Below are 25,194 nucleotides of genomic sequence, written 5' to 3'. Positions count from 1 at the left end.
ACAGTCATTTTTGTGGATTTGGATCTATTCTTACCTTACAGGCATCTAGTTTTCCTGACAAGAATCCAGCATATATCATTCCTGATGATACAGCACCACCATACACATGAACTTGATTACATGTGTCATTACTTATGATCTCTACCTCAACTTCTCGCAGCATGTTGGGAAAGGGACCTGAAAGAAAGAAAAAATAAATAGATGAAGAACTTCTGCATTGCTGCCATGATAGTTAATTGTGTCTTACAAAGAATGGACCAGTGATAAAACCTTAATCTTGAAGTTGTAAGATTCTGGAGAATGACAGTGCTCAGAATCAAGTTACATTTATAGGGTGGCTTCTATTCACTAGGCGCCATATTTGGCTTGTTTACTCCTGCTACCTTATTTAATCCTTGCAGCAGCCACCAAACAAAGATATAAATATTCTCTTTTTCAGTTGAGGAGACCAAAGCTTACCTGGTTAGGAGTCTTGTCATGATCACACAGTTAAGGAATAATGTTAGAAGCTTTTTAATTGAGGTGATCTTTTTAAAACCAGAGTATTTCGTATCACCTGGGAGAATATGCTACAGCTTACCTTAACCTTACTCGGAAATCTTCTTCATTACTTTACAAAGGACATAGCTATTTTGGGAACTGTGAATCTTGAGGAAAAGCAGCACAGAACACTACTGTACTACCAGATTTAACTTTAATATGGATGGAATGCTATTGCTTCGTAGGAAAACCATGCTTACTCTGATAATAGCTTAACTTGCTATCCAAAACAAATACCAGAGTAAGTAACACATACCAAGAAAAGACACAGCTTATATTTTATTAACCACACACTTATTGATTGCATGTAATATTGTTTTAACTATTATATTCTTCTCATTTCTTTAAAATAGGAGCAACTTCTATTTTAAAGACTGTACTAATCTTTCATATAAAGATGGATGATTTGTTTACAACAGGGTCAAAGACAACTGAGAGGATGAGGGAGGGCAGTAGTATTGATTTGAACAATGAATTAGCATAATTATGTGCTTAAGGGCCTTGAACTTAGAAGGAGCAGATATAAGTTTGAGCACTATTTGCACAATTTACAAGCTATGTGACTTTGGGAAAGTTACTAAGCATCATTTAACTCACCTGTGAAAAGGAGAAAATAATGCCTTGCTCAGACGTTTATAAGTTAAAAAACAATGAATATAATCAGTTATGACAGTACCTTGCATCATATTCATTTAGTAATAAAAGGATGCTATTAGAGTGAATTGTAGAGATTAGGGTATATACTTAAGATCCTCAGGGTCTTAAAGCTGCACTTTAAGGTTTATGTTGGATGGAGAGAAAGTTAGCGCTTTTATAAGGAGAGATCTAGGTTTCTAGGGATTTGGCCATTTGCTGTCAAGAAAACTAATTGTTTTAAAATGAGTAAATTTACTCACCTAAGATTGCCAGTCTTGCTGAGAAACTAAGTCCAGATTCTCTACAGTCATTAAAGATTTTGTAGGGTCTTGTGAATCTCTCCACCTCAGTCATCATCTTTAAAAGGGTCATTGTATGGCCATTTTCTCTTCTAGCTCTCATTCTGCTTGAAATGTTCCCAGTGAGGCAGTCTGCTCACCAACTGCTCTTTATATAGACTTTATGCAATCTATTTATTTGTGTCAATGCCTTAGCAATATTCAATACTATCTATTTTGTTGTGTATAGTGTCATTAAAATGTTTAAGGTATTCTCAAGTTTTAATCAATTGTATTCTATTTGTAATTTCTGTGTGCGAATATTTATTTTAGCTAACTGGTCTAAAATGCTCAGTCTCAATTTTCAAATGCTTATAATCTTAATCTCAGCTTAAAAAATAAATTCAAGTGCTCGACAATATGACAAACTACTTTACATCACCAATTATTTAAAGAAGAAACTATCCAGAGAGTAGAATGTTTCTGTTTTGCAAGCTGTCTGGTAACAAGATTTCTTTTCTTTTAAAAAAATTATTTTAGATTCAGGGGTAAACTAGTGTCTTGGGGGTTTGTTGTATAGGTTATTTCATCACTCAAGTACTAAGGCTAGTACCCAATAGTTGTTTTTTTTGTTTGTTTGTTTGTTTGTTTGTTTTTTAATGCTCCTCTCCCTCCTCCCATTCTTCACCCTCAATTAGGCCCCAGTGTCTGTTGTTCCCTTCTTTGTGTTAATAAGATTTCTAATTAGATATGATTGGCTAAATCTTGGGAGGCAGGAGAAGAGAACCTGAGTAGGTCCTTATCTCCGTTTCAAAGTGCAGGAAAATAAAAATACACAATCAAATATCCATTAATTTGGTTTGATGCCTTACAAATCCATAATGTTATTGTGAAATGTATTCAACTTATGAGAGTAGATAGCTCATTGCACAGTAATCTGCACACTATTGGGCTTTGAATGATTCATGATGAAGTACCAGATCACTCCCAAACTCTGGGAGTAGGAGGTGTTAAGTTTAGTTAGATTATAGAAGTAAGCGTAATGGTGTTACTCAAGTAGTAGATGTTTTCCTTTTCTACTTTTATCAGGAAGTGGCTTTAAGTCTTAAAAGATTTAATTCCCCTTCATACTCATCACCATTTCCTAGAGAACAATGCAGATCACTCAGAGATTAGGAAAATTTGATTACATAGTCTGAGATTATAATGATAGTGTATCAACCTAGACTCAACATCAGAATTTTAGAGCGTATATCGGAGGGAAGCCGACTTCTATAAAAATTAACCGATTAGACTCACATGACTTCATAACAAGAGCCCGAAACAAAAATTAGAAATTTGAGAGCAGATTAAACCCTCATATGTAAAAGTCAAGCAGTAGACATAAAAATGGGAAAGTCATATCAGGATCTAAACATCTATGTTTGCAGTTTATTGTCAAATTTATAGTTTCAGGTTGAAGAACAGCTCCACAGATACATGGACCAGAGGGACCCATTTAATATTTAGGGCCAGGTAAAGAGTAGTCATTCAGTTTATTCACTTAAGGCTGTTTCTGTTTAGCTGCATGATGCATTGCAAAAGCTTATCATTACTAGTGCTTGCAAATTATATACTTTATGAATCAAGCAGTCATAGCAGAAACTACACATATGAAAGATAGCATTTGAAAGAAAAAAGGATGTAAAAATATGCTTTAATAAATTTGGAAAACAAAGCTCTAACCAGTTTCCAAACAGTCCATATAAAGACAATAAACATAGGTACTGTGTAATAGTAATGGTGCTAACATTTTTGAAATTCACCACATCTGTTTCTTATTTGTTTGTTTTTGCCATATTTATCATGGGACATCTGATTTCATCTCTTATTTATTTTGATTTTGTATTTTATTTCATATCCCTGTTCAAATGAAGGATAGGTTTATATTTTTTGCTTTGTTGTTTTACTGAGATACTCACCATCTAATTTAAGTGCACCCCATCCAGTGACAAACACTTTACTCTTAAGCAAGGCTTCAAAAGTAGCTTCTGGAAGACAGACTCTGTGCACCTCATTGGAAAATATGATGGGGGTGAAGAGCTTCACTACAGCGATATCATCATCGTGTTTATGGGCGGCATAGTTCTCATGAATAATAATTGACTCCATCTTTCTTCTCATTAGTGAGGGACTCAGGGTTATTCCAAAACTAGCCATCTACAGTTTGGAATTTTTCTCACCGATCACAGAGTAAAAGGAGTACAGTTGGTTCATTTCTAATTTAAATTTGCCCAGGACTCTGGATGGGCAGAGGATATAAATGTGGGAGAGGGGCAAATTTTTTAAGGCAATAATTGATTGGAACCATCTCACCTTCTTATCTGAGGCTTCTCTCCTACGACTGCTTTGCTTTCATCTACTTGATAACAAACCTCCATTCCAAGGCAGCTTAAATTACTCTCCTTGAAGGAAGCTTGTATTTGTATATTATTCTACATTATTCTATATTATTGCCATTTTTGATTATATAAATAACACAAATTAATTTAAGAAAATATAATTATTAAGTAGACATATACACACACAGATTCACGTATACACTCATATCAAGGCACGATCATATAAATGTATGTATAGTTATAAAGAGAAAGAGAGGTAAAATTGGAGTGATATTTTATATATTTATATTGTTTCCTCATGCTTTCTTTTTATTTAACATCTTACCCAGAATATTCTCCCATTTTATATAAATTTTACTAGGGCTACTGTATCTCTGTATTATTTCCAAGTGTTCTATATGTTAAATTGTCAAAAAACATACAAAGAATAAAAGCACATCACCAAAGATATTCATGTGGGATCATCAGCTATAACCTATAGTTCAGGAAACTATTAACAGAGTTTTTGTTTGTTTGTTTGTTTGTTTGTTTTATCTAAAATATCTCTCAGGAGAACAGGTGAGTGTGCATAATCTTTGACAGTGCTGGCTTGTTCCTAGTTAAAATTGAGATTGTTGGAGAGTATATTTTCAGTTGGAACTGAAGATATTCTCTCTAATTTTTTCTACTATTCTTCAGTTAACTGTCATTTATTCCTAAGCCTGCAGGACAATCATAAGTGGCACTGGGAGGTCTAAGATGTTTTCTTTTTTGGGTGTTTGTTTGTTTTTTGAGACGGAGTCTCACTCTGTCACTCAGGCTGAAATGCGCTGGTGTGATCTCAGCTCACGGCAACTCCTGCCTCCTGGGTTCAAGCGATTCTCCTGCCTCAGCCTCATGAGTAGGTGGGACTACAGGCACATGCCACCATGTCCAGCTAATTTTTGTATTTTTAGTAGAGACGGGTGTCACTATGCTGACCAGGCTGCAGCCTAAGATGTTTATAAAGGAAATGTAAAAGAGAGAACTATCGGATGTGAAGAGATGAAAAAGAGGCAAAGCTAGTGATCCCATGGGTATAGACTGGGAACCCACAAGTCAAAACAGTGAGCCGCGGTCAGGAGCCACTCTTCACTGATCAAAGATGCGCCACACAAATGGATCCCCTCCACCTGCAGGCTCGCTTGCCAGGGCCAATCACCTTTTCTTGTAATCCGACCATCAGCAATCCCTCCACGGATGGAAACTCCTTCCCTAAACCACAACCTGTAAGAAGGGAATAAGATAGCTAATTTCAGGTTATAAACATGTGTAGGTATGTTTGGCACATAGTTAAGAGTAGAAATATCTACAAATGTGTCTTACCTTAAAAAAACTTTTGAAGTTAATGTTAAATAAACAAATAGTAATATACATTGATAAAATATGATTATTCACACTTCAAGTAAGTATTAACATTTTAAAAATTATTTAACACTCTCTCTGGTGAATTTTAAAAACCATCATTTTAAAATGTGGCTTTTCACATTCTTCCGGGTCATGCTGTTAGGTGCAGCAGTGTACCCTAATAACATTTTTTGAGTGCCAAGTGTACACTATTTATTGCAGAAAATAACATACGTAGGTTTTTTAAAAATGCATGTCTAATATTACAACCAAAATACTACTATAGCATAAACATCAAAGTTTCTATATTAAAGTTTTCGGGTGTCATTTAACCACTAAGCAAAATTTGCTACTTTAACAAAGGAGGCCAAATAAAAATGAATACAATGAAATAAAAGAAAACTGTTAAAGAAGACATTAACAAAACTTTCTGTGAGGGAGAGCAAACCTTTTCAAGGAATACATATAGATATTCTCAATTATGACTAGTAATTTTTCCCTTGAGGAGAGTCAAATCGCATATCCATCTAGAGATATTATATAGTTTTGAGAAAGAGTAAACATGGAAAAAGAGAAATGCTAAACGTTTTGAGTTTTGTTCTTTGGTTTATAAACATCTCAGTGATATTCTTGAACTTACAGCTGTTAAGAATGTGCTCTGCTTGTGCTGCATTCATATCTGAAAAAAAAACCAGAAGATGCTTAGTGATTAAATTATTATAATTTAAAATACTATTCCTACATGATACGACTTTTTCTGGTTGAGAGGAACTGCATCAGTCAGGAAATTTGTAATTCAAAGGCAATAGAATAAAATCCTACGTAAAGGAGAAGGCTAGATGTAAATTGAACTCTTTTGACTGTATGTGGACTCCAGGAAAATCCTGGTTTATGGTTACAAGATCATTGGCACAAAGAAAGATACAGTTTGCCATAAAGGAAGGAGCCTTCTAGTTAATCAATGCCACACCATTTTTTCAAAATATAAGTTAAAACAGAAGAGTCCAGGAATAGTCTTCGCCGTTAATGCGTCTTGGAAGTCTGGTAATCTACGCTTGGTCCAGGGATGCTCCCTGTAGAATCAAAATTCACCAGTGTGCTGAGAAAACCTCAAAACATGCTATCTTGTTAGTCATTTTTTTCAAAATGTGAAATAAAGAAAACCATAATCTGTGACTGTCCTCCCAAATTATTTGAATTGTTCTGTATTCTAGTTTGTATAATGAGCAATCTAGACCCACATTTCGTAAAGATGAAAGCCAATGTGGAGTTTCGGTGAGCCTGAAAACCAATAAGTCTTTAATTTAGGTCAGACTCTAAAGCGGTACATTGAGTTCATCTGCAGGAAAGTATGCTTAAGTGTATTAGAGTAAATCCCTTAGAATTAAATTTTGCCACTAATGGCTTCTAGAATAAACCAAACTTCCTACCTGGCCCTACATGATATGGTCCTTATTTACGTCTCTGATGGCAAGTGGCTCTGCTGTTGCTTTTAGTCATGACTCAATGGCCACCTTGGCCTTCCTATTTTGTGCAAAGGTATTTCTGCCTGCAATCTTTGTTCTAGCTGTACCTTTTGCCAGGAATGCTTATTTCCCTTGGCCTTTTTATGGTTGGTTTCCCTTTGCCACTCAGATCTCAGCTTTAAAATCCTCTCCTCAGAGAGAACTTCCATTACAACCAAATCTAAAGTAGCTTTTTCCTCTCTCTGTTCTCTGCATGGAGTTTCAAATTATCTGATATTACTTTGTTTATTTTTTATCTAGTTATTATGTTCCTTACCACAATTAGAATATTAGTTCCATGAAGCAGAGACTTTAATTTTTGGCACAAATAGGTTCTCAATAAATACTTGCTGAGTGAATAAATAAATGGCAATCATAACTAACAGTTTACTAAGCCTTGTATATTAGGTTCTGTGACAAAATTTATTTGCTTATTATATCCTCACATAATATTATGAGGCAAATTTATTAAGAACATGATTTATTTTTATTTTTTTAGGGACAGGGTTTCACTCTGTTGCCCAGGGTGGAGTGCAGTGATACAATCATAGCTCACTGCAGCCTCAAACTCCTGGCCTCAAGCAATTCTCTCGCCTTGGCCTTCCAAAGTTCTGGGAATACAGGAGTGAGTTGCCATGCCCAGCTGGAACATGATTCAATAATTCGTGAGGCAAAAGCTTGTGTTGCATACATTTCACTGTAACATCAATTATAGTTTAGTGCCATTCTCTGTAGGTTATGGAGCAGTGGGAGAGGGGTAGAATTACAGTTAGTTCACAGCTAAGTTTAGCTCAATCCTAAACTCATCTCCATTTATGTAAAAACTATTGTTGAACTTCCATGATGGTGCTGTATATCAAATGTGAGCATTATGTAATACATGTGTTCCATCTGCAGGATAAAAGAGGTTTAATACCTCTAGTTCTAGAACAAGATTGTGTAGACTCACTTTTCCCTGCTCTTCTCTTGTAAAAACAACTAGGCAATCTAAAAATTATTCATCAAATAACAATAAAAGAACTCTGAAAGCTGGAAGGAAGAAGACAGAAAGGCTAGAGACTTCAGAATTTAAGGAAGGACAAGTGGTGCATGTTCCTGGATTTTCTTTTTATTTCACATATACGCTGGACTGGGGACCTAAGGCCTGCAATTTGTAATCATCAACAGGAATAGACAAAATGATCCCAATACAAGTCTGTTCTCTCTCTCCAAAGTACTGGGAAAGGGAGAGCACAACAGACAGCTAATGGGAAATTCAAACCTTCTGCTTCGCAGCCAAGTGCTGGCAGTCCATTCTGCCAGCAGCAGCGATAGCAGAAAGCCCTTGGCCATCCCAATCCACACTTCAAAACCAGGAACTACCTGGCAGACTGATATACCCACAAAGACAGTGGCAGAAGAGACCTGCAACTACTCAGAAACATAAGGAGACTCAGGCCCAGCACCCCTCCACAAAGGGTGGCCCACTGATTCAAGGCAGCCCAGGGAAGCATGTTCTACTCCCACAAAAGGCACGGGAAACAGTAATCAAAAGGAAGTGCAGAATAGTATTGCAAGGATATAAAAACTAAATTGTCACTGAAACAACAAAAGTAAGAAAGAATCTGTACTCTAAACCTAAACAGGTTGCCTATCTGTTAAAGTGGAAGAATTAAATCGAATCAGAAGTCTCCTAATGTAACTAAAATGTTCAAAATACAAAGAAAAATTGCTCATCATACCCCCAAACAGGAAAACTATAATTTAAATGAGAAAAAACAACCAATGCCAATCCTGAGATGAATAAGATGTTGGATGTGTCTGATGTGTATTTTAAAGACCTGCCATAAAAGTGATTTAGAAATAAGTACAAATTATCTTGAAACAAAAAAAAAACTAGAAAATCTCAGCAAATAAATAGAAATTATAAAAAAAGGACCAAATGAAAGATTATAGGACTGAATAATACAATAAGCAAAATAACAATAACAATAATAATGAACCAATCTGATGGATGGTGCTAATAGTAGAGTAGAAAAGATGGAGAATGAAGTTAGTAAACTTGAGAATAAGTCAATAGAATTCACTCAGTCTGAAGACAGAGTATAAATGGATTGAAGAAAATGAACAAAACCTCTGGGATCTGTGGGACAGTAGCAAAAGATCTAACATTGGTATCATTGGATTTTCAGAAGGAGAGGAAAATAAGTGTGAGGCTGAAAAATATTCAAATAATTAATTATTGAAAACTCCCCAAATTTGGCCAACGATAGAGACCAACAGACTCAAGAAGATGAGTAAATCCCAAAGAGTATGAATTGCAAGAATCCATACCAAGACCCATTATAACTAAACTACTAAAAATGAAAGAAAAAAATCTTAAAAGCATACAGAGAAAAACAATGCATTACCTGGAGCAGAACACCAATTCAGTAACAGTGGTTCTCATCTGAAACCATGAAGGCCAAATGAAAGTGGTACAGCATTTTTCAAGTTCTGAAAAACAAAAGAACTATCAACCCTGAATCCCATAACCTGTGAAACTCTTTGAGACATATAGAAGAAATAAGTATATTCTCAGATGAAGAGAAACAAAAAGAATTTATTTCTAACAAACCTTCCCTTAAATAATGACTAAACAACAGTATCCAAACAAAAAGCAAATGATTACAGGAGGCTAGAATGTGCAGAAAGAAAAGAAAACTATGGAATGGATAAAAATAAAAGTAAACAAAAGACTATCTTTCACTTAATGAGTTTCTTAAAGAAATATATTTTATGGTTGAAGGAAAAAAATATGACACCAACTGATGTTGTGCTGAATGTATGTTGAAGAAATATTTAAGATAAGTATACTTTAAAAGTAGGTAGGTTAAAGAGACCCAAACTGAAGTATATTCAAATGAAATGTTACCACTACATTTCACTTGAAGTGGTAAAATGTCAGCACCACTAGGCTGTGATTAGTTATGTATATAATGATAATACTCACAATAGCCTCTAAGATGACTGCACAAATTAATGAATTTTAAAAAGCCACAAATAAATCAAAATAAAATTATAAAAAGTATTCAAGTCACTCACAAACGGATAAGAAAAAAGGAACAGAGATATAAGACACATCAAACAGAAAACAAACTATAAAATGAAAGCCTTAAACCCTAACGTATCAATAATTAGTATGTAAATGGTTTAAACATAACAATTAAAAGACAAGGGTTGGCAGAATGGATTTTAAAAACATAACTCAACAATGTGGTTTATAAGAAACTCCGTGCTCACTTCAGCAGCACATATACTAAAATTGGAACAATACAGAGAAGATTAGCCTGGCCCCTACACAAGGACGACACAAAGATTTATGAAGCCTTCTATAATATTCCACTACAAACACATGGAAGCACACAGTCCAATGACACTAGGAAGCAGCACATAAACAAGTCTGCAGAATAACCAGCTAGCATCATGATGACAGGATCAAATTCATATATAATAATACTAACCTTAAATATAAATAGGCTAAATGCCCCCGTTAAAAGACACAGAATGGCCAGCTGAATAAAGAGTCAAGAGCCATCAGTATGCAGTCTTCAATGGACCCATCTCATGTGCAAAGACAGACATAGGCTCAAAATAAAGGGATGAAGGAAAATTTACCAAGCAAGTGGAAAACAGAAAAAAGCAGGGGTCGCAATCCTAGGTTCTGACACAACGGATTTTAAACAAATAAAGATAAAAACAGACAAAGAAGGGCATTACATAAAGGTAAAAGGTTCAATTCAACAAGAAGAGCTAACTATCCTAAATATATATGCACCCAATACAGAAGCAGATTCATAAAGCAAATTCTTAGAGATCTACAAAGAGACTTATATTCACACACAATAATAGTGAAAATACTTTATTATCTCACTAACAATGTTAGACAGATCATCGAGACAGAAAAATTAACGAAGATATTCAGGACCTGAACTCAGCTCTGGATCAAGCAGACCTCATATATTTCTACAGAAATCTCCAGCCAAAACAACAGAATATACATTCTTCACATCGCCACATGGCACTTACTCTAAAATTGATCACATAGTCGGAAGAACTGAAATTATAACAAGCAGTCTCTCAGACCACAGCGCAATAAAATTAGAACTCAAGATTAAGAAACTCACTCAAAACCACACAACTACATGGAAATTGAACAATCTGCTCCTGAATGACTCCTGGGTAAATAATGAAATTAAGGCAGAAATCAATAACTTCTTTGAAATTAATGAGAACAAAAAGACAATTTACCAGCGTCTCTGGCATTCAGCTAAAGTAGTGGTAAGAGGGAAATGTATAACACTAAATGCCCACATCAGAAAACTAGAAAGATCTCAAATCAACAACCTAACATTACAACTAAAAGAATTAGAGAATCAACAGCAAATAAACCCCAAAGCTAGCAGATGACAAGAAATAACTAAGATCAGAGTAGAACTGAAGGAGACAGAGACATGAAAAACCCTTTAAATAATCAACAAATCCAGCAGTTGTTTGCTTTTTAATTAATAAAATAGACTGTCAGCTAGACTAATAAAGAAGAAAAGAGAGAAGACTCAAATAGACACAATCAGAAATGATAAGGGGGATATCACCACTGACCCCACAGAAATATAAACAACCATCAGAGAGTACTGTAAACACATCTATGCATACACCAGAAAATCTAGAAGAAATGTATAAATTCCTGAACACATACGCCCAACCAAGACTGAAACAAAAAGAACTGAATCCCTGAACAGACTAGTAATGGGTTCTGAAGTTAAGGCAGTAATAAATAGCCTATCAATCAAAAAAAAAAAAAAAAAAAAGCCCAAGACCAGACAGATTCAAAACTGAATTCTGCCAGAGGTACAAAGAAGACCTTCAAACAATACTACAAGGCTACAGTAACCAAAACAACATGGTACCAGTACAAAAACAGACACATAGTCCAATGGAACCGAATAGATATCTCAGAAATAAGACCACACGTTAACAACCATCTGATCTTGGAAAAACCTGACAAAAACAAAAACAAGCAATTGGGAAAGGATTCCCTATTCAATAAATGGTGTTGGAAGAACTGGCTAGCCATATGCAGAAAGTTGAAACTTGACCCCTTCTTTACATCATATACAAAAATTAACATTTGGGAGGCCGAGGCAGGCAGATCATGAGGTCAAGTGATCGAGACCAGCCTGGCCAACATGGTGAAACCCTGTCTCTACTAAAAATACAAAAATTAGCTGGACATGGTGGCACATGCCTGTAGTCCCAGCTACTCGAGAGGCTGAGGCAGGAGAGTCGCTTGAACCGGGAGGTGGAGGTTGCAGTGAGCCGAGATCCCACCACTTCCCTCCAGCCTGGTGATAGAGCAAGACTCCATCTCAAAAATAAAATAAAATAAAATAAAATAAAATAAAATAAAATAAAATGACACAAGATGGATTAAAGACTTAAATGTAAAACCCACAACTATAAAAACCCTAGAAGAAAATTTAGGCAATACCATTCAAGACATAGAAATGGGCAAATATTTCATGACTAAAGTGCCAAAAACTATTTCAACAAAAGCAAAAATTGACAAATGGGATTTAATTAAACTAAAGAGCTTCTGCACAGCAAAAGAAACTATCATCAGGGTGAACAGAAACCTACAGAACGGGAGAAAATTTTTACAGCGTATCCATCTGACGAATGTCTACTATCCAGAGTCCACAAGGAACTTAAACAAATGTACAAGAAAAAAACAATTTCAGTAAAAAGTGGGCAAAGGACATGAACAGACACTTCTCAAAAGAAGACATATATGCAGCCAAGAAACATATGAAAAAGAGCTCAATATCACTGATCATCAGAGAAAAGCAAATCAAAACCACAATGAGACACCATCTCATACCAGTCAGAATGGCTACTATTAAAAAGTCAAAACAACAGAGGCTGGCAAGGTTGTGGAGGAAAAGGAATGCTTTTACACTGGTGGTGGGAATGTAAATTAGTTCAACCATTGTGGAACACAGTGTGGTGATTCCTGAAAGACTTAGAGGCAGAAATATCATTTGACCCAGCAATCCCATTACTGGGTATATACCCAAAGGAATAGAAACCATTCTATTACAAGGATACACACACGCGTACGTTCATTGCAATACTATTCACAATAGCAAAGACACAGAATCAACCCAAATGCCCATCAATAATAGCCTGGATAAAGAAAATGTGGTGCATATACACCATGGAATACTATGCAGCCATAAAAAGGATTGAAATAATGTCCTTTGTAGGGACATGGATGGAGTTGGAAGCCATTATCCTCAGCAAACTAACACAAGAACAGCAAACCAAACATCACATATTCTCATTTATAAGTGAGAACTGAATGATGAGAAAACATAGACACATGAAGGGGAACAACACATATTGGGGCCCGTTTGGAAAGCAGGTGGTGGGAGGAGGGAGAGCATCAGGAAGTATAGCTAATGGATGCTGGGCTTAATACCTAGGTGATGGGTTGATCTGTGTAGTAAACCACCATAGCACATGTTTACCTGTGTAACAAACCTGTACATCTTGCACATGTACCCCTCAACTTAAAAGTTGAAGAAAAAATTTTTTTAATGTTTTATTTTTTAATTGACAAAAAAAGAAACTCATTTCAAACATAGCTACATAGATAAACTGAAAGTAAAAGAATGGAAAAGATAAATCATAAAAACAATTTTAAAGAGGAGTATTGGTATCAGATCATGTAAATTTCAAAGCATGGAAAATTACTAGGCCCAAAGAGGCACATTATGTAATGATAAAGGATCAACCCATCAAGAACTATAGTAGCCAAAACAATTTTGGTAGAGGAGAATAAAGTGGGATAAATCATTTTTACCAGTTAAGGCTTAATATACTGCTGCAGTAATCAAGAAAGTATGATACCAGTGAAAGGATAGACCTAAATCAATGGAAAAGAATGGAGAACCCAAAAGTAGATTCATACAAGTATGTCCGATATACCTAATTAGTTTTTGATAAAGGAGCAAAAGTAACTCAATGGAAGATGAATAACGTTTTTACAAATGGTACTGGAATAATGGAACATCAATTTAAAAAATTTTAAAAGCCCTTACCTAAATGTCACGGCATAGAAAATTAACTCAAAATGGATTATAGACTTAAATGTAAAATGTAATGTAAAACTACGAAACTTCCAGAAAAAATGTAACATGTAGAAAAAGTATACGTTTAAAATGTAAAACTTGCAACACAGACACAAAGAACTGATCGATAAGTGTTCAGGATATGAAATTAAATAAAGTTTATTATAATTCTAAAACTACTAGCTGCCTCTCAGGATTAGCTTTGAAGTTGTCATGTTTTACCAGAACTTGTTTAACTTTTGCAATGAGATTATAAGGCTGATCGAAAATTACAAATTATCAGTAAATCTTCACTCAGTACCTTTTCCCAGAACTATTCTGGGAGGTTAGAAAACTTACAGAAAATAGCCTAGATATCTGAGAAAGTCCATCAAATAATACATTAAATTCACTTATTCTTTCTTAGTAATTTTGAAAGCATTTTTACACCTTCCTAAAGAGTAAGTTCTACATTTATTATTTTATTTTTGCAAAACAGGAACTGATCCAGTTTCAGCAACTTTTGCAAGGTTGACTACTGTCATTATTGCTAGAATACAGGTCTTCTAAGTCCTAGACTAGCATTCTCTCTACCATCATCTGCAGTCTCTCTGAATGCATTCCATGCATTTTTTCTTTATATTCTTTATATTTAAATAATGTTTCTTATCCTATAAAATTCAACTCTAGTTTTAAAATTGTGAAATATGCAACCTCTCACTTTTTTCCCCTATACAGTTCTAAAACTCTATGTGGAAAGAGAAATGATTTTAAGGTCTTCAGTTTTCTGTTGTATTATTACTTTTAAAAGTTCCCTCTTTTTTCCTGCCCACTTTCAAGAGATTGAGTTGTTTTATAGAGTTAAAGATAAAACATCTCACAAACACCATGTTCCTGTCCTGTGTTGAGTTCTATGCTAACGCTGGGGATGTGCTTGTGACTACAGCAGGCATATTTCCTGTGTTCAGAAAGTTATATCTTTTGGAGAGAAACATGAAATAAAAAATATACAAATCAAAGCAACTCCCAAGCACCCCTGTGAAGTACGTAAGTATAAGGAATTACCATTGCATGGAAGCCTTTGGTTGGGAATAAGGATCATCTCAACAATAACTTGCTTAGACAAGCAACTGAGTATCTGGTGATGGGTGATGCATCACCAGTGGATGCCTACACAAACCAATAATGAGACCTAAATCACCCCCTCCTCCCCACATCCAGCAACACTGTGAAAGGATCTAAGTTCCTCTAGCACCATAAAGCAGATACCGGGGTAAGAGTGAGGGATAGGTCCAGAAATAATGAGTTTAAGATTTTAACATTTGACTTAAACGTAAAGTTACACTTGACAGATACCTATACCTCCTCAACAAAACATTTCCTTCAGGAAGTGTTGTCTCTGCTATCTATAGTCCAGTGCTTTGAATTCAGAGTCTATTCTGTCCTGTCTGCATAACTAATGGAACTGAAGGTTGGGTATTACTCACAGAGACTACTCATTCTTATCTTCAAGCTATTTTTTCTTCTTTCTGACTTTGGTCAAATCTACAACATAATTTTATCTTCTGTTAACATACTATAATGTACATGCTCTAACCTCCCAGAATAGTTCTGGGAAAAGGTACTGAGTGAAGATTTACTGATAATTTGTAATTTTCGATCAGCCTTATAATCTCATTGCAAAAGTTAAACAAGTTCTGGTAAAACATGACAACTTCAAAGCTAATCCTGAGAGGCAGCTAGTAGTTTTAGAATTATAATAAACTTTATTTAATTTCATATCCTGAACACTTATCGATCAGTTCTTTGTGTCTGTGTTGCAAATAAGATGGTGTCTTCATGCCTCAGACAGATACTGTCTAAGTCCGATGTCTTTCTTGTCATTCTGCCCACTCCATGTCCCGGGCCAGTCCTATCCTGTGTGCTGTAGGGAGGGTATGAGAGTGTATCATACAATGCCAGGCCTCTTTCCTCCTTCCTCCCATATTTTGTTTGTGCCCTATATATTGTGACTCGTGCGTCCATACCACTTTCACATTCTGGATTCAGATTGGAAAGAGTATTTCAAGAGAGTCAGACACTATAGATACTACTGTATATCAACAGTAGAGTGTTGGTTTTTATCATATGTATGCTGCATGAACACAAACAATTCCACTGAGATCTTTTTTAAAAAGGAAGAAATGTTATTATATTTGGGTTATCATACAATTCTTATTTATAATTATTTCCATACTAGCCAAAAGAAGATAATCTTCCTTATCACAATCAAGAGATTTGTTCATTATCGAGTAAACAAGAGACTTAAAATGAAAAGTAGTTTTCTTTATGGTGAAATAAAGCTCTCTCTGTATATGAGAAGGTTATTAAAATGAGTAACTATAATATAAAAGAAAAATAGTATTTCCTGCCTCTAAGATAAGGTAATGAAGGTCTATCTTCAAGAAGCTTTCATTTGATTTCAACTTCTGATGCAAAATGTTATCAGCTTGCATTTTTATTGTGTTCTCATTGTTAGGAATAAACTGACATTTAAGCAATACATCTGCTTTCAGATTGTCATTACTGGGCCTGAAAAACAAAATAATCAGAATGAATAAGGCCACAGCCACAGTAATTATTATGTCATACTTTATTACTTAAATATTAGTTATATCTTCAAGAAAATACAACATATATATTTTACACATTTTATTGTCATAGATTTTCTCCCCTTGTGTCACACAGGTATTAATACCTAAATTATTCCCTGCTTGTAAAACTTGATCCTATTTAGGGAGGAGAGAGTATCTGACAGTTCTAGAATTATTTCTTCTAAAAAATAAATCTAAAGCACTTGTTACATCCACCAACATTGTATATATATAATCATAAACTATATATGTGAATATATATTCAATATATATTCCTGTGATTCAAAAATTCATAATAGCTGTTTGTTATTTTTTAAAGTCAGTAAAATTGAGAGCAGTAGTTAATAATTGAAAGAATCTTCCATAAGAAAAGCAAAAGACTTTAAAAGGACAACCCGTAGAATATATTTCATCACTACTGAAGAAACTCTCTCACTACAGGAACTCTATACAGGAGGAACAACAAATGTAATAACATTAAGCTATTTTCGCTCTTGATATATCTAAGAGCTTTAGACCTGTATACAAAGCAAATAACTGAAGAATAACTGTATAATACAAAGCTGCCTTTTATAATCATACAAATTAATTAACTGTGATTACCTAAAGTTGACAACATGACACTTGATGTAATGATGGTTTACATTGGATCTCTGAAATATCTTATCTATCTGAGAAAAGAAAAAATACAACAAAATAGAGCTTTGTTAAATACGAATTTCACACATTTCAATGTACCACAAAAATGCTTACATAAAGCCTGCCATGATGCAAATAACATTTACTTCAATGTTTATTTACTGTTAGCCCCCCCAAACCTCATTTGGGCATAATCCCACCATCATTAATATTATCTCTATAATCGGATGATGATACTTGAACAACTTGTCACATGGTCAAAGATGACTATCTAAAGGGTTGACTTAACGAGGCATTTCAACCTCTATTATAAAATATACATGGAGAAGGAGGCAGAGAGATTTGAAAGTTTGATATATATGGATGCATCACTCACTCATCGCTCAGTATCATTCCAGCTCAGTTATCATCCTCATGGATGTGATTGAAAGATCAGCTTTTTAGGCTCTAAATAAACTTTTTTGGCCAGATTTTGATGCTGTGGCAAATGGGAGAAAGGAGGAGGACATATATTATTGAACAGCTCTCTAGAAGCATCATACTTACCAATAAAAATGTCAGAAAGGATTACTTAGAATAAGATAAGACTGTAAATGCCACTGTGTGTCATTTTAGACTTCCTACATAGGATAATTTGTCTGTGGTATGAATACCTAGGTCGAATTATTTCTTAATAAAACCACAGCTTGTTACAAAATATGTGGTCTCATAAGCCTGATTATAGACTCATCAAGCTGGCTTGTCAGAAAAAAGACTGACTATATACTGAACCTTAAGTGAACCTGAGTCTGCACAGTGAGTTTCACAAACCAGAAGAGAAGAGCTGCTAAGCTGTGAAACCGGGTATATGTCAAAGAAGTGCTTTTCATTTATCTGACTTGATTTATGAAATTTTCTTTGGTGAAATGCCATGTAATATCATCTTGAATAGGCTGGTGAGCACAAGTTAATTAATAAACCAATAGTTACTCAAAACAAATGGTTATGTGTTTTTCTCCTAATTAACTATGAAGGGAAATTTGTTTTTGAAGAATGTATTTTTATATACACATGCACATTTATATGACAAAACTAATGCATATTTATTGTTAAAAAATTTTAAAGTAAACAATATAGAAAATATATTGGAAAGCATTAAAGTCATTTTTAAATCACTGTCTAGAGAACTTGTTATTTACATTTTGGTATATATACTTCCACATTTTATATTTACATGTTTATATATACATAAAATATATTCTCTCTATATGTACAAATATAGATGTTTATATAATATCTGTATGTTTTCTGCCTGCCTCCTTCCATTCTCTTTCCAATTTAATAATTTTTTTTCTGAGTAAATCTCAGCTTCATGAGTCACACATAAACAGTCCTGATTATTGAACTCCTCAGGAAAGTATAAAATTCATTTTAGGTACTGGTTTTAATCTTCTCTTTTAGGAATATGTTTGCTGTAACTGTAACTCAACTCTGCAAGAATTGGCAAACTATAGCCTATACACAAAATCGAACCTGCTACCTGCATTTATATTGCTCACGATCTAAGCACGGTCTTCATGTCTTTTTAATAGTTGAAAAAAAGAATGAGAAGGGTATTTTTGATATCCAAAAATTTTACAAAATTCAAGTTTCAGTGTTCATAATAAATTTTTATTGAAACATTGTCACACCTACTTGTTTATGTGTTGTCTGTGGCTGCTTTAACACTACAATAACAGCTGTGAGTAGTTGCACAGACACTGTGTGTCCTGTAAAGTTGAAAATATTTACTATCTTGCATTTTATAGAAAAAGTTTGCATTTACCTCTGGTCGAAATTACTGCATTGCCTTTCTTGATGTTATCTCCATTTATGCATTAAGGAACAGGACCAATATTAGTAAGTTGATCATTTATTTACTAGTCATCTCCTTGATGAGTATTTGTATGGGCCTACCATGTACAAACACTGTGAAAGGCACAGGAAATATAAGAAGAAATGGAGTTACCTCCAGCACAAATGAATTCGCAAGTTAAAAGGGGACATAGACATACAATGTTTTCATAACTTATGATCAGTGCTTTAGAAAAGGTATATAAAAAGTTCTGTGAGAGCACTGGAAACAGATGCTAACGTTTATTAGGATATTACCTTTCATGCTTTGTATTCACTACATTTGGTGATCCTTAAAATAACACTACGAGTTGAGTGAAATTATCGCCATTTTGTAGTGCAAATTTTTAGGGGTCAAGCAACTTTTTGAAAGTTATTAGGATGACAAAGGATAAAACTGGAATATCCTTTGTGGCATCTAGATGTCTATGACTTCGAAGTTTGGGCTGTCTCTAGTTCAATATCTTAACTCCTGTAACAAAATATTCTTTACACTGGCCTGCTTTTTTCCCCGTCAATGAAAATTTCCTTAAGATGTATTTTTGAAAAGGCATATCCACTCCACTCAGTAGCATTCTTCAAACCATTTCATCAGCTTCTGGTTTGAGTTGTGAAATGGCTGAAGAAATAAGTCTGAACGCATGGTAAGAGTGATCTGCCTTCTTTGATTGGTGAATGCTGGGCTCAGTAGTGGCTGCGAATACAACTGAAGTCTTCAGAGGAAGAGCTAGTCTGTGTGTTTCTGTGGTATATTTTCAAGAGCAGCCTAATGGAACATATATCAGGGTCATCCATAGAGTAGGTACTTAATAAATGGTATGTGGTAATGTTATTTGTGCCTGAATGATAGAGTTAAGATTTTAGATAACTCTAATAGTTGGTTTTGTATTTGCCTTTTAATTTTTCTGTTGGGGCCAGGTGCAGTGGCTCACACCTGTAATCCCAGCACTTTGGGAGCCCGAGGTGGGTGGATTACCTGAGGTCAGGAGTTCGAGACCAGCCTGGCCAACATAGTGAAACCCTGTCTCTACTAAAAATACAAAAATTAGCCAGGCGTGGTGGCAGGCACCTGTAATCCCAGCTACTCAGGAGGCTGAAGCAGGAGATTCGCTTGAACCTGGGAGGTGGAGGTTGCAGTGAGCCAAGATCACACCACTGCACTCCAGCCTGGGCAACAAAGGCAAGGCTTGGTCTCAAAAAAAAAAAAAAAAAAAAAAAAAAAAACCTGTTGGGCTTATGTTGTTCAGTCTCTGGTGCCATTATCGTTTGTCTAGTATATTTTTCTAGGTGTCCTGAGGTGATGTGGGTGATAGGTTTTAGCTGTGTCCCCACCCAAATCTCATCTTGAATTGTAGCTCCCACAATTCCCATGTGTCATGGGAAGAACCCAGTGGGAGGTAGTTGAATCATAGGGACAGGTATTTCCCGTGCTGTTCTCGTGATAGTGAATAAGTCTCAGGAGATCTGATGGCTTTATAAAAGGGAATTCACCTACACAAGCTCTCTTTTGTCTGCAGCCATGTAAGATACCCCTTGATCTTCCACCATGATTATGAGGCCTCTCCAGCTATGTGGAACTGTGAGTCACTTATCTTCCCTTTATAATCTTTAATAATCCTTAACAATCTTTCCTTTATAAATTACCCAGTCTCAGGTATGTCTTTATTACCAGTGTGAGAACAGACTAATACAGTGGTTACAGTTTCCAGAATTAGCAAATAAAAACACAGTTAAACTTGAATTTCAGATAAACAATGAATTATTTTTTAGTACAAGCATGTTTCAATACTGCATGAAGATATTTTCAGGACGATCTGAAATTAAAATTTAACTGGGCATTCTGTTTTTTTCAGGAAATTCTAATGTATATGCAAAAAGCAGCGCTTTCAACTCACCTTTTGCCTTAATTTTAACAATAGTATTGTCAGGAGAGGAATGATGCCAGCAAAGATTTAGCTTACCTCATTACTGACTTTTTGTTTCAGATCAGTGCTAAGTTTTGAGTGTTCTACTGAAAAATCAGGATTATATTCAATACTGGGCATCTGGAAGGAGGTCTGGTAATAGTAAAACTTCTGGCCTGAAAGGGAAGCAGACAGGGATGGTTTCTGTTTAGTAAATTTGAGTTGTATAATTGTGAGAAGTAGAGGGGTTGAAAACAAAAAATGATACAATTGGTGAACTCCCAAGAGTTAAAAATTCTATAGCAGTAGTCTATACCTCCCTCTAACTCTTTTTTAAGATCACACATTTTCATAGTCACCATGCTTGTCAGTTATGTCATAACACAATTATCACCTGTTAGTGATCATTCATAAATTTAAGCTGTAAATTAAGTAATAGTAGAATGTCACATATTTTCAGAGGTTAACCTCAAATTTAGAATTTCTACTAAAATAATTTACTCTTAGCATATTAACTAATATTATATCACAAAATTACATAGGATATATTTATTGCACTGTTCAAGAAATAATATTATATAAATCACATCAAAATTTAAACTCTAGACATAATTTTTATACATAAAAGATTATTTCCCCAACCGTATATAAATGTATTCAAACGGAAATTGCATTCTAAAATATTAGAAAACATTAAAGTTTTAAAATAAGTAAAGTGGGTTTTCAAATATTCAAAATAAAACAATGAATAGATACTTAGCATATGCCAAAAAATAAACAAGGAGACCAATCGGTATTACCAGAATCAACACAACAGCTATGACAATAAGGGCAATCATCCATGGTTTCAGTGAACTCACTCTTCTACCCAGTGTCAATGGCCTTTTGAGAAAGAATAGTATGTTAAAAATGAATAGAATTTTAAGACCAAATATTCCTTTTTCTGTAGAATTTTTTTTTCTGGAATTCATATTTAGCTCATATTGCACTTGGTAACACTTAAATATATTTTCCATGAAAATTTCTTAAATGCTATAAAAATATGATGGACATTTAACATTATATTTTCTTTTTTTAAAATCAGCAATATTTTGCCATTCACTACCTTTTCATATACTTCCTGGTCCATTATACTATATGTTCTAATTTTTTCTTTGTAAATGAACTAATAATATATATTTGATTCATGTGTTTCAAATCACAATGAACCTAAGAAAACAAGAGTATCTGGGTCACTCTTCTCATTCTAACATGAAGAGACAGAGGTTCAGAGATTACCAAAACCTCAAAGTTGGATATTAGGGGAGCCAGAAATAGGACTTGGGTTGTTTGGGCTCCTTTTACACCTCTATACCTAAAAAACCTACTACACCATTTACAGTTCATGCAACTCATAGTGCATATGAAGAGCATCTATAACAAGGTTGATTGAAAAAAATAAAATAGAAGAGAACTATAAGGAAAAAATAATTAGCCAAACAAGAAGAGATCATTCATATGATGAACAAGCAAATCAATTGTGGTAGCTCAGGACTTTAGACCCAGGAACTCTGTGTTGTGATAAATATCTATTTCATAGGGTCATAAGAAGTCAAACCTGTGATTTCAGTAGATGATATTGTTTATCATAAAGCCAAATTTATTTGAATAAATTAAAAATAAATTTTAAGAAAATATCAAGGCAATGATAGGGCCAGTATGCAAATAGGGCAAAAGCATAAAAGTGGTATGCAAATGACTGACATTTGGGAATCCCTAGTGCAAGCAGGAAAAGGTGACAAAGCTCTCTCCTCACCCCAGTGCTGGAGCCCACAGTCTAAAAACAAAACCTGAACAGTTACAGAGTTGAGACAGGCTAAGATAACACCAACATGGGTTGTTTAAAGAGATTTAATCCATAAGGAGACTGGACAAGAATATGATTCTGAGAAAGGTGCTAGTTCTTGTCCTGTCTGTTAAAATCACACATGGAAAGGAAAAAGAGGGAATTACCTTTCCTGAGATTGGTATCTGGTAAAGTGGATAGTAGGCCTCAGGTTATAACTGAAGACATCAGTTGAGTCTCCTCTTTGGGCATCACTGAACTGGAAGGAGTCAGCCTTCTCCTGACATTCCTGGGTCTGGGAAAGGAGTATATAGAGGCAATTTCTCCATCCCAGAATCATCAACCTGAGCTCTGTTAAGTATTCAAGTAGCATTAATTCTGAGTTCAGCTGGTATTCTAGAAGGATCTTACGTTACTCTGTCCTGTTGCTTTTAGGGGGGTAGCAAAAGAAAAACATTACAATCTGGAAATATCTGAAGTGTCTCTAGAATCACTGAGTTGGAGCTGGAACACAGGCAAGAGCTGATGAACATATCCATCACCTTCACTAATAGAAGACCATGGAGAATCACGAGCCCATTGTCAACATTCACTGAGTTTCTTCTGCGTGTCAGTGAGACGCTTCTAGAGATTCAAAATGATTAAGACATAGTCTCTTCTCTTAAAAGATGTGTAATCTAGAGACACATGAAGTAACTAGTATAATACAAGTCTCAAAATGCTATTAGAGATGAGTGGATACGAATGGTTTTGCCTTAGAGAAGCTGTTCTGAGAACTAGGTTCTAAAGGCTGAGAAGGAATTGGCAAGGGTCATGTGTGCATCAGGCAGAGAACACCATAAGCAAAGACAAGAAAACATGAGAACCAAGGACATACTTGAGAAAACCATACATTAATGAGAGTAGAGGTAAACTTTAATGTGTTTATGCATTAATTAACTCAGCAGGTATTTTATTTAGGATTACTATGTACAAAACAGGGGAATGTAAAGACTTTTCAACAGATCTTTCTTTTGAGGAACTTATAGTCTGATAAAGGAGGAACACAATGGACACAAATTGCTATCAGAATTGCAGAAAATTTAAATGAGAATTTCAAAGAAGGGCTAACGATTCCTCTTTGGAGGAAATAATGGCTGAAATAAGGATAGTTTTTTTTAAACTTAAAAAGGGTGGACATATCTTCTCACCATTTTCCTCTCTGAGCCAGATACAGAAAACAATTCATAAAGGGGAGTTTCTTTTGCAACAGAATTCTCATCTTCAAAAAATGTGGTTACCTGTTGAATTATGCTACTTCTAACACCAGAACCATTACTGTGACCGAATTAAAGTCTTATATGTCAAAGTGAGAAGTTGTTTCAGTTTTTTTCCTTCCAGACATTCCCTGAAATATTTATTCCTCAATGTTTAAAAAATAACATTTCTCTCTCTATTTCTTTAAGTACTAACCTAATTTTAGCTTAAACATTGAAGAATTTCCATGGTTATTCTAGACTGCTGGGGAGCTTGCTTCATGGAAGTACTTGGTAATAATTTGTCTACTGGATGAAATAATGTGTCATAAAGTAGTAGACAGCTCTAAACCATTTGCAAAACAAACAACTATTTTTAGCAAAATGTATTGCTATATGTGCATTGCTTTTTCCATGGCAGGAATGGAAATGAGATTGAGCATTTACCTGGAATCAAGATACAATTTAAAATTTTGTACAAAATTTGTACTTAATAATCACTAAAGGATAATTCTGTCTTCATCTTTCTTTCTTGGCTTCTCCCTATCCCTAACACTTCCAATTCAAGGAATTTAGCGTTAGTAAGACTATCCCAGAGAGACTACTAAACAAGTTCACTACTGTACAGGAAAATCCAGCTTTGGAGAAACCTCTGACCAGCAAACCAAATAAAAATGTAAGTGACTTCACCCTTGAGGAATACCTGAGGCAGTGTTGTTTTTAAAGAAAAAAAGGTTTGTTTGGCTCACTGTTCTGCAGGCTATATAAAAAACATGGTGCTGGAATCTGCTGGGCTTCTGATGAGGGCTAAAGGCTGCTTCCAGTCAGGGAAGAAGGCAAATTGGAGCCAGAGTTTGCACACAGCACACAACCAGAGAGGAGCAAGATGGGGTGCCAGGTTTTGCTTTGTTTTTTGTTGTTGTTGTTGTTGTTTAACAATTAGCTCTTGTGGGAACTAATAAAGTGAAAACTCACTCATCTTAGGAAGGGCATTAATCTATTCTTGAGGGATCTGCCCTGATGACCCAAACACCTCCCATGAGGCCCCACCTCCAACACTGGTGTCAAATTTCAGGATGAGGTTTGTTGGGTCAAATACCCAAACCCTAGCACCCATATTATGTGGGATCATAGCAATGCCTGAGTTAATATATATGTAAGAGTACTTCAAACAGTAGTTGAAACATGGTAAGGATTTAGGAGGTTGGGTTATTTTATTACTATTATTATCCAGGCCATACTAAAAATAAC

At 35.0% G+C, this 25,194-nt stretch overlaps 1 protein-coding gene and 1 non-coding gene across 2 annotated transcripts in view; one reads left to right on the top strand and one right to left on the bottom strand.

The window, feature by feature from the left end:
- Nucleotides 1-25,194, bottom strand: part of LOC102115373 (transmembrane protease serine 11G-like) — a 43,203-nt gene that overhangs the window by 2,586 nt on the left and 15,423 nt on the right. The window contains 10 exon segments of the mRNA XM_074039138.1: nucleotides 35-177; nucleotides 3,416-3,671; nucleotides 4,906-5,045; nucleotides 5,048-5,080; nucleotides 5,841-5,879; nucleotides 16,247-16,267; nucleotides 16,270-16,406; nucleotides 17,072-17,139; nucleotides 20,941-21,054; nucleotides 21,627-21,765. Of these exon segments, the coding sequence (XP_073895239.1) occupies nucleotides 35-177; nucleotides 3,416-3,671; nucleotides 4,906-5,045; nucleotides 5,048-5,080; nucleotides 5,841-5,879; nucleotides 16,247-16,267; nucleotides 16,270-16,406; nucleotides 17,072-17,139; nucleotides 20,941-21,054; nucleotides 21,627-21,765 (1,090 nt within the window).
- LOC123573698 (U6 spliceosomal RNA) lies at nucleotides 9,959-10,065 on the top strand. Its single transcript, XR_006698441.2, has one exon. It is a non-coding gene; the product is annotated as a U6 spliceosomal RNA (small nuclear RNA).

This window comes from Macaca fascicularis, chromosome 5, assembly GCF_037993035.2.
Source record: "Macaca fascicularis isolate 582-1 chromosome 5, T2T-MFA8v1.1".
NCBI classification, from domain to species: domain Eukaryota; kingdom Metazoa; phylum Chordata; class Mammalia; order Primates; family Cercopithecidae; genus Macaca; species Macaca fascicularis.
This window is presented reverse-complemented; position numbering and strand designations above follow the sequence as displayed.